We start from the raw sequence: 12,949 nt of genomic DNA on the forward strand, positions 1-12,949 counted from the left end.
TCCGTGCGATTCAACTTTATGGGTTTTCGTCGCTTTTTAGGGCCAAATATTTTCCCGTCCGGCCCTCCCACTCAGTCAATAAGTACATAGTCTTTTGATAGTCCCCATTTGACTCTTACGGCATTTTACTCAATGGACGAGCAGAGAAATACAATCAACTGAAGAATATCGGTTTTCATGCAAAGAAATTCCCGAAGCTGTGTTAGAGTTACTTTCTAGTGTTTCTTTAATTTGACGAAATTCCTCGAATAAGCACCGCATTGGGTCCGCGGCGCTTATTCGGGGCTGAAACTTATCTGCTTTTTTGTCCCAAATGCGGCGGTTATTCGAGGGCGGCGCTTGTTCGAGTAAATACTGTACTTCGCTTCTTTTATTGCATTTTAAGTGCAAAAATGTATTCTGTACTTGCTCAACAGTTGCTTGAGCCTTGCTCTGAAGTGCGTTAGCCATGACTTGTGATTCCGAAGTTTCATCATTCAAAGTAATTCTACAACTGTTAGAGGTGAAGAAATTGACAAGTCGAAGACAAACCAACAAGGAAAATCGTAACCCAAATTATGGACATATGATATGTTAACCGTCGCATGGAACAAACCTAATACAGTAACGAAACTACACGAAAGCGTGGGCTACGATAAAACAAATCCACGAGATGGCAAGAGTATATATTCCTACTTTTTGTACAAATTACTTAGTGTTTTAAATAAAAAGTGTTAGTATAGCATCATGGTTATCGTATGCCTAAATTGTAGGCACATGTTAACCATGGCATTTTATAAACTTAAGACGGTTGCCCTACATGGAGAAGGAGGCTAATATAAAAAAAAAAACCATGAGATGGGAAGAGGCTCTTTATTCCTTGTCCAAAGTACACGGGGATTTTAATAAAAAACGTTAATAGAGCAACATGATTATCGTATACCCAAATTATGGGCATATGTTAGCCATAGCATTCTACAAACTTAACTGACACAGTTTCCTTCATGGAACTGCCACGGAGAAATGGCCTAATAGAAAACAAATCCACGAGATTGGAGAAAGCTCTTTATTCCTCGTCCAAATTACACGGCTATTTTATTTAAAAAAAGTTAATAGAGCAACATTGTTATCGTGTACCCAAATTATGGGCATATCAACCGTGGCATTCTACAAAATTAAGAATGGGCATATGTTAACCATGGCACACAATGGGAAGAAGCTTTTTATTCCTCGTGCAAATTACACGGTGATTTTAATTTTAAAACGTTAATAGTGCAACACGGTTATTGTATACCCAAATTATGGGCACATCTTAACCATGGCATTCTACAAACTCAAGGTGGTTTGCTGCACCGTGACGTGGGCTAATATATAACAAATTCACGAGATAGAAAATTGTCTAGTAAAGTGCGAAGATCATTTCAGGTCTCATTTTCGTATATAGCCCGACTTTAAAGTTCTACATTTCTTTCATTCATTCCTTTCACGAGAACACATGACCCTAACAAATTGACCTGCTCCCAACTTTAAGGCTTCATAGCTTAGTTGGTAGAGCATTGCACCTTCTCTACGCAATTTCTAAAATTGCGAGGATCCAGACGAGGATCATAGCTCACTTGATTTCATGATATCTGCAGTTTAATATATGATTCATTTCAAAAATCATATCGTTCGTTGATCATTCATCATTGGAACATTTAAAACCACAAATTACCAGCTTCTAACATCAGTGTCTTCAGAGTTCAATTCAGAGTTAGAGCGTCGCAGTGGCATACTGCGAGGTCACGGGTTCAAACCTGTTGAAGTCCTGGATTTTTGAGGCTTCTGTAAGCAATTGCTAAAATTGTGTTCATAACTGAGAGGATCATAGCCTCACCTGATTTTCTATGCTCACCGCAGTTCAATATATGATTCATTTCATGTATCATTTTGTTCGTAGTCTCCTTTTAAAGTCGGGTGCTACAATAGCTCCGCCATGATTCGCATATATTCCGAGCAGTGCACTTCCTCACCGGGCGTGAGTGGACATGCGTAGTCCATGGTTACTTTGCGTGGTTATATCTACATAATTTGTCCCAAATAATACTACACCTACTACAGCTACTACAGGAAACTACAGCTACTACACGGACTACAGCTACTACACGTACTACAGCTACTACACGTACTACAGCTACTACACGTTCTACGGCTACTACACCTATTACAGTTACTACACGTACTACAGCTACTACAGCTACTACACCTGCTACAGCTGCTACACGTACTAAAACAACTACACGCACTACAGGTACCACAGCTACTGCAGGTACTACACCTATTACAGGTAATACACCTGCTACAGCTACTACATCTACTACAGCAGCTACACTTACTATAACTACTACAGCTACTACAGGTACTACACTTACTACATCTACCACACGTACTACAGCTACTATACCTACTACACTTACTACTGCTACTATACGTACTACAGCTACTACACCTACTACCATCTGTAGCTACTTCACGTACTGCGGCTACTACATGTACTCCGGCTACTACATGTACTATATGATGGGTGGACAACTATGTGATGGCTTGACATGAAGTACCTCCCGCCAAAAGGGAAAGTGGCGGCAAGGTGTCTGAAATACTGAAAAGTTATCGAGTCATCTTTCAACTTTTCTGTGACTTCAACTGAAAACTTCCTGTTTTATGTAAGTTGGAGTGAAGCTTTGAAACTTCAAAATGTGGTAAGCAATGTGAAGCAATGAATGCTCTCGAGGCCACAAGTGGCAACTTTTCTGCTGGGCTTAAACATGAAAGTGAAACTAAAAGTGAATTGGGGAAACAATTTGAACACGGACATCGGACAGAGGCTGAGGAAGCATTCCAAGGTCCGAAATTTGATCCCCCAGTTTACCGTCGAAGATACGCTGCCGTTTGTGAGCTTGTAAAGAAACACCAAGCGAAAAAGGTATCCGGAGAGGGAAGATATCTGTTTGCAAACTTAACTGGTTAGAGTGTAGTGTGAAGTGCTGGTTTTTCTACCCCCATATGAACCATTAGCCCTACTAATGGAAATGGGCCCACACAAGGAAAGAGAAAAACTCTGATCAGGGTGGGAATTGAACCCACGACCTTCGGGCTAGATCACCACTGAGCTACAAACATTGCTTTAATTTGTTAATATTCAAATTTACCAACCACAGGAGCTAAAGACCTTTTGTCGCGACAACCAATGAGGCTTTGGTTGGCACATTAATGACAATCGGTGACATCAACGATATCTTCCCTATATTGAAGATACAGTGGTATGCATCCTGTAGTAGATGCAGTGTACAGTATCTTTATTTTTCCTTGTGGGAATTTTTGACTGTTGAAGTTACCGACTACAGCTTACCTGTCACACTGGGTACTTATTAGCTGGGACATACCAACTCTCAGGGTCTTAAAATATTCCTGCATTTTGTTATTTCAGCAGCAATTTATGATAAGACGAAGAAAGAAGTGATCCTTGCACTTATCTAATCATTAAATTTTTAAGCTCTAATTGCTTAAATACAGGCAAAAATTAACGATAAAAACCGACGTTTCGGTGTCTTCATGACGCCATTGTCAAGGAGAAATAAAAATTACAAAGTTTGCGGCGAGGTGTAACAAGAAATTAGCATACAGTGTTTGAAGCTAATTATATAAATAATTTTGCGCGAATTGAATCGCTTTGCACGTTCAGAGTGGGTTTTAGGTCTCTGATGAAAAGCATTTCATTCACCAAACAATCGAACTTATTTCTACACTTTTTCTGAATGCTAAAACACCTCAGTAGGTCTTTTGGGACTTTGCTGAACTGAACCGTCGGTTTTATCGTTACTTTTTGCCTGGCTTTGCATTACCAAATCTTTTTTGATAAGAATTGCTTAAATGGTTAAGATATTAGTCTCTTACAGACACCTGAAAAATTTAGGTGGCCTGAATGGGATTCGAACCCATGACCTCTGTGATGTCAGGGTAATGCTCTACCAACTGAGCCATGAAGCCACTCAGTTGAAAGCAGGTCAGTTTGTTGGGTTCAATTGCTACAACTGTGATTAGGACTTGACAAATGAAATGAAGTGTATATTTTTGAAGCACGGGGGTATAAATGAAAGAGAGAAGTGATCTTTTTGCCTAATCTAAACAATTAAAGCAATTGTCTTTTACAGACACCTTGAAAATTCAGATGGCTTGAACGGGATTCAAACCCATGACCTCTGGGATGTCTGTGTAAATCTAATGCTCTTATTACCAACTGAGCTGTATGAAGCCACTACCGTTGTTTAGATTAAGATAAGTGCGAGGATCACTGATCTCTTTCATCTATATAAATTATGACCCTAACTAACTATTGCTTAACAATCCACTTTTATCTTCAAAAGGGTAGTGTTCACAGAGTTTTTTATTTGAAAGAATAGGGTTAGTAACGAAACTGTTAACTAATCTACCAGACCTCCATTCATCCTTGAAGTTGCTCCCATTTATGAGTAAAATCATCTGCAATTTAATATGTCAGAGTAGAGTGACTCACTCTCAGGACTAAAAGGGTTAAAGGAGACAAAGTCTTTGACTGGTCACCAAGATGTTGTTAACCCGTTCATCCCTGAAGCAGCCCCATTGGCAAGTAAAATCGCCTGCTGTTAGAGCAAAATACACTGTAGTATTACTTTTAGGAGAGAAAGGGTTAAAAATCCACTAAGGATCTTCGAAGAATAGGGTTCTGAGTTTTTCTTATTTTAAATAATGTGGTTGGTGCGAGACCAGTAGGGAGCGTTAAGCACACAAAACAATAGATTTAATTAGCAAAAACAATAGTTTTGCATGCCCTGCACGTGTATTTTACATTTTTTTGCGGTTCTCGTCTTGACAACGACTTGAAATGATCAAATTTCGGGTCATGTACATGGAGGACTAAAGCACCTCACAATGAATTTTCTCTCTAATTTTCCACACTGTGATGATTCACCAATTTTATTCTTGGGATGTGGGCTCACATTTTCCATGCCGAGGGATGTGGAGTAATCGCAAAATTATCACAGTAACAGGAAATAATATTTTTAGACAGCATTCTCGTAGCCGTCATCGTACATTGCTTAAGGTCTCTGTTATCTAATATAACAAACCTTTCCTTTGTGAAAGGAACAACAACATTAAATTATTTTAAATTTATTCATTTTTTTATCGTTGTGGTCACCCAGTTGGAACAGGAGGTCATTGCTGTGGTCACCAACTGGAACAGGAGCTGGTTATTGAAAATACTCACTTGTTAGTTAATAATACGTAATACTGAATTCGTGAATTAAATGTTTACAATTGTATATTTGAAGTGCAGGTAATAGAAGAAAGGGGTAATTTCAGCAATTGTCTGTTATCTACCGGTAATTAGACATCTGAAAGTTCAGCTGGCTTCAGCGGGATTCGAACTCATGACAGTCTGCAATGCCTGTGCAGCACTTCACCAACCAAGGATTACTTCGGCCTTTCAATAATTATTCATAATAATCTTTTTAAACCATTATCGTCTTCAGGTACTTGACTTTGGGTGCGCTGAGGCAAAACTCGTGAAAGTTTTAATAAGTCAAGAGCAGTTGACTCACTTGGAAGAGGTGGTGGGTGTGGATATTGATAGGGAACTTTTAGAGAGGAATGAATTCCGTATAAAACCTCTGATATCAGATTATCTGAGACCACGCAGTCATCCGTTCAAAGTCTCCTTGTATCAAGGTATTTACTGAACTTTTTGCACACTTGAGAACAACATCGAGAATATGATATTATTTCCACAAATGATTGATAGAATTATGAAATTATTCAGATAATTAATTTGCAGAAAATGAAATGCATGAGTTGAAGGTCATCACAGTTAAACAGTGTTCGAGCTTGAGCCCAATTTGGGAGATCGTCATGACCCCCTGTGAGGCTGAACTTGTAGTGTTACAACCCTACCCAGTGATTTTTTGCATCATGGTGAGTCATTTATGTTTTTCTTTCCCCGAATAAAAGGATTTGTAATCAGGAGTCTGTAAAATTTATTTGCGATGTAGTTTGAAGTTATTGTCACACTTTTATTATCAAGAGAAGTTACTTTGCAGTTTGAGCATAACAACTAGTAACTTTAAAGCAGTTTTGAAAAATGCCTGAAAAATATCCAGTCAGGCTAGATGTAGAATGGGGCTGGCATGGATTTGAGGCCTGTTCAAGCCTGGGTAACTTTTCAGGCCTTCTTCACAAATGCTGAAGTTGCTGCTTAACTGCGATGCTCTTCAACTAATGTACATGTAATATTCCTTGAAACTTGCTCACAATATTGCTGTGGACAAACGTTCAAACAATATTGCTTGAATTCCTCCTGAATTATGTCTCAATATACAAAACATGTAGCAAAACACTGAAACTGTTGCACAGAAGCTTATGGCAACCTTACATGTATAAGTCTTATGTTTTAAAACATGATAATGAAAGTAAAGTCAGATTTATTGCTACTTTTCATTAATTTTAAAATCAAAGGCAGAGTTGTGTTTAGAAAACTAATAATGCAAAGACTTTTCAAAAATCAATCAAGTGCAAAGAAGGTTGTTTTGTCTAAAACTAACTAATGATGACTCCGCCAACTGGTCAGTATCTGCATAATTTACATGTATCTCTCAGGAAACATTTGGGTTACATAATGTTGTGGTTTACGGTAATTTTTCAAAATTTTATTGAATGAGTTCAAAAGGTACCATCAGTCAAGGTGCTTTTATGGTTTTAGTTTAAATCAGATAAAACTAATTCCTTTGAAGTTATGTTCATGATAAAGAAATAATGCAGTCATTGACAAGATAAAATCACTGGTAAATTATGGACTTAAGCAGATGAACTACCTGTTTTAAATAGACAGTAGTTGACAATTTTTGTAAAATGCTGTTTCCAAGTAAGATCATAGGATTAATTAATACATGCTAATTTTTTATATAGAATTATATGATTTTTCAAGCCATAATTTTCCTCCCTTAGATACAGCAAACACGTGGTTGAAGACTTGGCGTTTTAAACTATTATAGCTTTTTATGGTCTCAATATTATTAGAACATGTAAAAGGCTAAAATGTAAAACATTACAAGTTTAAAATAGCTAGTTTAATTAAAAGTGGGAAGATAGAATTACAAGGTTCTGGTGGCCACTTTCAAAGATTTTGGTGTAGTTATTTTTCTTTTTGTATTTTGTTGTTTTAGGTTCAGTCGCTGAAGCAGATGAGAGATTTGTTGATTTTGATGTGATTGCTTGCATTGAGCTGTATGTTATCATTTACAATGTATAATTCTTTACATGACCCATTTTCCTTTGTCCCTATACTGGCTCATTGTGTCAATCAAACACCTCTTACAGTATTTACTATTAGCAATTGTCTGAATTGATGGGAGTGGGATGGACTGACATCCATTGTAGTAATTGTTCCTGTTTTGTTTTGGTGGTACAGCTTTGTTGGAAGTAGTTGGTTGTATAGCTCAAAGGTGCCCACGATAGTATGCGTGGGGGCAAGCCTCCTTTAAAACCAATTATTTGCCAGGTCTTCATCCGCCTACCAAGAACTTCTCTTGCCAGTGCTGGTCTCGTATCGCCTGTTCTCTCTTACTCTGTTCTTTCTTCCGCCATTCGTAGGCCTTCCCGACTGCCTACCTTGATCATCTCTCCTACCTCCTTGTAAATCTCTGGGTCAGGGTGTGTGACCTCTAGACTTAATGCCCATCTTGGCTGCATATTTCGTTGCATTCTTTTTGAGAGGTTTGTGTTCCCTTTTGAACACAATTCTCTTCAAACATTCAAACCATGGACATAGTATCATCTTGGTTCGAGAAGAGCTTGACAGCGACCTTCACTTTAGTGACCTTGTACTCAGACTCAACAGACCTCAGGCCTCTACCTCCAAATGTTCTGGGGAGGTAAAGAAGCTCCGTAGAAGCTGATAGATGGCTGCCACTGCTTTCTTTGATTACCTTCCTTGTTTCTCTATCCAGTTGCTGTAATTCGGAAAGAGGCCATGTTTGCGTCGGCATAGTGTACGCCAGGATTGGTACTGGTTAGAAGCAATCACTTTTTGTGATAATCCAACGGACAAGTGGTCCAGATAACAGATAGCCTTTGAAGATATACTTTAGATGCTCCATACAGCACCAGCTCATCTTCCTGCTTTGTGTTCTCAACCACTACTAAGCACTCTCCTTCTTTTAGGGCCTTTATAACGTGAGTGTCCCTTACTGTGTCACCTTGATCACTGCTTAGTAAACTGCACTTGACATGAACTACAGAGCACTTTTTCTCATTCCATACTAGCCCGATATCTTCCATGGCTCTTTTGGTTGCCTTCATCATTCTATCTAGCTTGCTCTGTGAAGATGAGAAGATTTTCAAGTCATCAATATAGAGCAAGTGCTTAATCTTGCCCACAACAGGTCTTAACATCCTGTACCCCTCCTGTCGGAAGCTTTCAACGTCCACACTATACAGTGTACGGTTGATACAAAGCATGGAAAGCCTCAGGCTCAGGGCGTGAGCTTGGGGTAGCCCTTTATTATTAAAGTGGATGATGTCGGAAGTCTTGCAACCTTCCTTGGTCATTGCTGTAATTCATTTATTCCAACTCTTACATAACCTACCAACCGTTTCACACATCCATGCTGGGAGTTTATGTAGCCTCATCATCTCAACCAACCACTGGTGGCTGACAGAATCGAATGCCTTTCACACAATGATCCAAGCCATGCTCGTATTTCGCTTTGCACTCCGACTATGTCAGTAGACCATAATTCTTATCTATCAGGTTACCCATAGTCCGACTGCATTTTGTCCTGGCACCTCACTGCTCACTCTCTAGTAACCTGTGTTTGTCCAAGTGCAAATCCATAGGGCGTAGCAAACGCGATGTAAACCACTTATACTGGGTGTTAAGGCATGTAATTGGTCTCTGATTCTCGCTGGAGAACATACCTGGTTTCGAAATCAGGGTTGTTTTTCCTCAGGGAACCACTCTGGATAATCCCTTTCTCCGCGAGCAATAACTTCAAAGCTAGTCGCAATCCCTTTGTGATGACATTCGGCCTTTTTCCACCAAAAGTTTGCCATTCGGTCTGAGCCTGGCGCACTCCAGTTTTGCTTTTTCTTGATCATGTTTGCACACTGCTCTTCGCTTAACTCAAAACTCTCCTTAGACTCCCTTCCTTGACTGCTTCCAACCAGCCCGGATTTGTATTTGGGGCGGCTGATCTCTCTTCCCATAGAGCCTTCCAGATACTACTCGCCTCAGTGATGTTTTCAAACGAAAGGGCGTCTTTGTTTTCCCTTGATCCTCCAGGAACTTTATATCCTCGGATTGGTGTTTCTGGGTCTTCTTTTATCATTTCCGTAAAACTTGCATAGACACTTTCTGGGTCTGCTTGCATGAGACTATTCAGCGACTTAGACTTGTCTTGCTTTTGTTTCTGATAGAAAACTCTTTTTGCATTCTAAGGTAAGCCTTTTTGTTCTCTACCAGTTTGACGGGAGGTGCGACAGAAAGTTTTCCACATTCTTTCTCCAGAACTGTTCTTCTTCCCTTCCTTCTTTATCTTTACTTCCCTACAAGCAGAGGTCTCTTTTCTTTGTCCGTTCGCTGGACTAATGAATACGGGAAAACAGACCTCTGCCATGAGTTGAAACTGCGCGGCAGTTACTAAGAGACCAAATCAAAATGTGATACTTCATGTTGTGTGGGCTCATTTAACAACAGCAGAATTATCGTGTAGCAGTGCACTGCATGTAGATGCAGCGGGCTCAAGTCACAGTCAGCAAACATGTCATGGGTTCCGAGACTGCAATTGAGATCTCGATCCTTTCTTATTTTCTTTGCTTTCAAAACAAATGCGTCCTTAAGCTTTTGACTAGATGTTTTTCTACTTGGCCAGTCATTTGCTATGCCTGATTTCTTCCATCCTTTATAACCCAGAAAGGCGACAACAACCGAATAGAGAATGTGGTTCACTAGCCATAGATACGCAAAGGGACTGTTAATTGGAATGTTCCGCTTTATGTTAAGAAGTTCATTTATTTAACAGCTGCGTTAATGTTGAAGATGTCAGCACTTGTTAGCTTTTGTTTAACCGTAGTATCGACATTGCGCGTGAAATCACCAGTCGTTGGGACCATGGATGCAAAAATTGGTGTCGCACCCATCTACCTGTTGTGGCTTTCAGGCGCTCCCCTAACCTTGGAGACCTGCTGGTTACAGCTAAACTGTCCCCCAATGTAACTCATTCTAATTCCACACTTCCTTCCGGTTCTTTTCGCTGTTGCAAAAACTGCGCTACCTGTCCTTACATTTTCCATGGACTAACCAACTACAAATTCTTCTCTACTGGCGAAACGCGCTCCATTGATTTCCACATAACTTGCGAAACTAAAAACCTTATCTACATGATTCAATGCAACAGATGCCATCTACAGTATATAGGAGAACTAAACGACGTTTAAAAGACCGTTTTAATGAACACCGCCGCACTTTAGATAACGCTAACACCAAATCCAAACCTACTACAGTCGGAGAACATTTCCTCTCCTCTCCCCACAACATCTCTTAGGACATGCAATTAATTCCTATCAAAAAAATATTTTCTAACAGAGAATTGATCCGTAAGGCCAGGGAAGCTTCTTTGATTTCAAAAGGCAGGACAATTGATCCCAACAGTCTTAATATCCGCGAAGAAATGTATTAGATTTCAGTTTATTATTTTGAGTGATTTCCGTTATTTTCCGTGACTCTTAGTATTTGAATTCAAATTCGTTGTAACTGCCATGTTTTATCACATTTTTCCCAGTATTACGTCAGCATCCATTTACTATATATATGTACATAGAAAGCAATTCAATGTTAACTCTCATTGTACCTGAAGAAGGCTGGTTTGGCCAGCCGAAATATAGTACACCACTAAAATCAAATCTACGTTGTATCGGCTCTTTCTTAAAATATTCAAATTTAAGTGTCTCACCTTATTTTGGAGTATCCATTCTAGTCACAACCAATTTTGTTGGCTTTCACTTAAAAGTATGAACAACAAGCCAGCATGATTAAGAATTTAAATATGAAATTCAATGATGAAATGCCAGATTTGAAAGGGAGTGATTTTGGCAAATGCTTCCATGGTGTGTGGTTCCAGAAAATATTCCTGTTTACCCCAAAGAGAGTTACTGGAAATTGTCAAAGAGAGTGGGGTGCCAAAAACCAAAATTTTAAGGTAAAAGATGAACCAAAACTGGAATTTCCAGAGAGATTGGGGGCAGGCACAGATCTATGATTTTTCTTAGGAAGGGGTGCACCACTAAGGAATGGCAAAACTGACTGTCATCTCAGGAGGTGTGTACACCCCGCACTCTTCCATTAGATCTGCTCATGGGCCGGTGGGAAGGTGGCTGTGGGGGAGGATGGGTTGGTAAACCTTAAAATCCCTTTCATGCCCCCTCCAGGGGTATTATAGATTTTTTCTGGAACAACACAACTGGAATGCCAATGAGGGGATATGGATAGGACCTCTGATGTAGACAAAGAGTTTCACTTATAATTTTGACCCTTCAAGGCCCAAAGGTGGGTCTCACTGGTGTTGGTCGTTTTTTTTATTTTTTATGTTTTTTTTTTTTTTTTTTTTTAGATTACAAGTTCTCCGTTTCCTTGTCTCCTATGCATTGCGTTACAGTTGCCAGTCCCAAGAGAAAAAATTGACAATAAAAAAGATACATCAGAAACGTATCGCGGCCAACTTTCCTCGCGCTGAGCTCTACCTTACTTGTTGGCATCAAGAGGGCCGAACGGTGCTTTTTTAGTCATGTTTGACAAGATGTAATCAACTATAGACCTCTGCTTTTGTGGTAAAGATTAGTTCCAGAGTACTCTCGGGAGTTAAATTAGGCTTGTGTTTCAACTACTACGATACACTTTTTCTTGTCTTTGTAGTTTCCTCATTTATAATCTTGTTGGAATTATGCAATCCCCGTATCCCACCAAAAAATGAAACTGATTTTTTTAGAAGCATACACAACCGCGGATCTTTTTCTTCCCCATTCCTGCAACTAAATCCGTACCGACGCTTTTGAGTTGGCGTTCGTATGACAATGCACTGCCATTGTATGGTCAGGACGGGCCCGCACTGCGGGTCTATTAGTGTCATAACAACAACCTGCACGATTAATTGCGATTCTTGGCTGGTGAAGCCGCATAGTTAAGGAAACTGTCCACCTCCTTAGCCCGTGCCATATGACGGCGGGGGAGGGAATATAGCTCTGCTGTTAAACCCCCTTGAGGAAAGGGGATTTTTTTTTTTTTTTTTCGGTTTGTTTATCCAAGTGCCACTATGACGAAAAATTGCATCTTTTCTATTGAAGCCATTTTTCAATACAAGAAAGAAGTAGCGGCTGCCCCCCATGAGCCAAGAAAATGCGGTTTACTATTTTTCACAATTTCGTTGTTGTTCCAGAGATATTCAAGTCTTTTAAAATAGTGGCAACTTAGCCAAGTGATCGATGTCATCCACTACAATCCCAAATTTTTAGCCTGTTCCAGGCTCCTCGATCAGTGAGGTACGATCGAAAAAAACAGCGATTTGGCTAGCGGGGTGACAAGCGCGCCGTTCCCTGCTGGCTGATCGAGCGGGATCCTGGTTTGGATTCTGTGGAAAAGGACCGGACCCACGCTCATCGCCATTAGGAGAATAGCCCGCTTTTCCGATCGTCCACACTTTACCACAGGGGGAAAAACCTGACATGAGAAGCCTGGAAACAGGCTACCAAAATTTTTGTTACTCAAATACAGCGTGTCCAATATGTTTTAAAAGGTACATGTGTATACTCAGCCACTTTGTATCAGAAATGTCTTGATTCTTTGTAGTAAGATTCTACTAAATGTGCTCCACAATTGAGCTTAAAAGTTTGTTACGATGGCAACATC

At 39.8% G+C, this 12,949-nt stretch overlaps 1 protein-coding gene across 2 annotated transcripts; it reads left to right on the forward strand.

The window, feature by feature from the left end:
- Positions 1-2,595: 2,595 nt before the first annotated feature.
- On the forward strand, positions 2,596-9,366 carry LOC138050408 (small RNA 2'-O-methyltransferase-like). Of its 2 annotated transcripts, XM_068896739.1 has the most exons (4): positions 2,596-2,941; positions 5,529-5,724; positions 5,831-5,967; positions 7,215-9,366. In XM_068896739.1, the coding sequence occupies exons 1-4, from the start codon at positions 2,735-2,737 to the stop codon at positions 7,257-7,259; spliced, it is 585 nt and encodes a 194-aa protein (XP_068752840.1). In that variant the 5' UTR covers positions 2,596-2,734; the 3' UTR covers positions 7,260-9,366. The 2 variants fall into 2 exon arrangements, with proteins under 2 accessions (XP_068752840.1, XP_068752841.1); XM_068896740.1 differs by lacking the exon at positions 5,831-5,967.
- The last annotated feature ends 3,583 nt before the right edge of the window (positions 9,367-12,949 follow it).

Source organism: Montipora capricornis, chromosome 6 (assembly GCF_036669925.1).
Source record: "Montipora capricornis isolate CH-2021 chromosome 6, ASM3666992v2, whole genome shotgun sequence".
Taxonomy (NCBI): Eukaryota; Metazoa; Cnidaria; class Anthozoa; order Scleractinia; family Acroporidae; genus Montipora; species Montipora capricornis.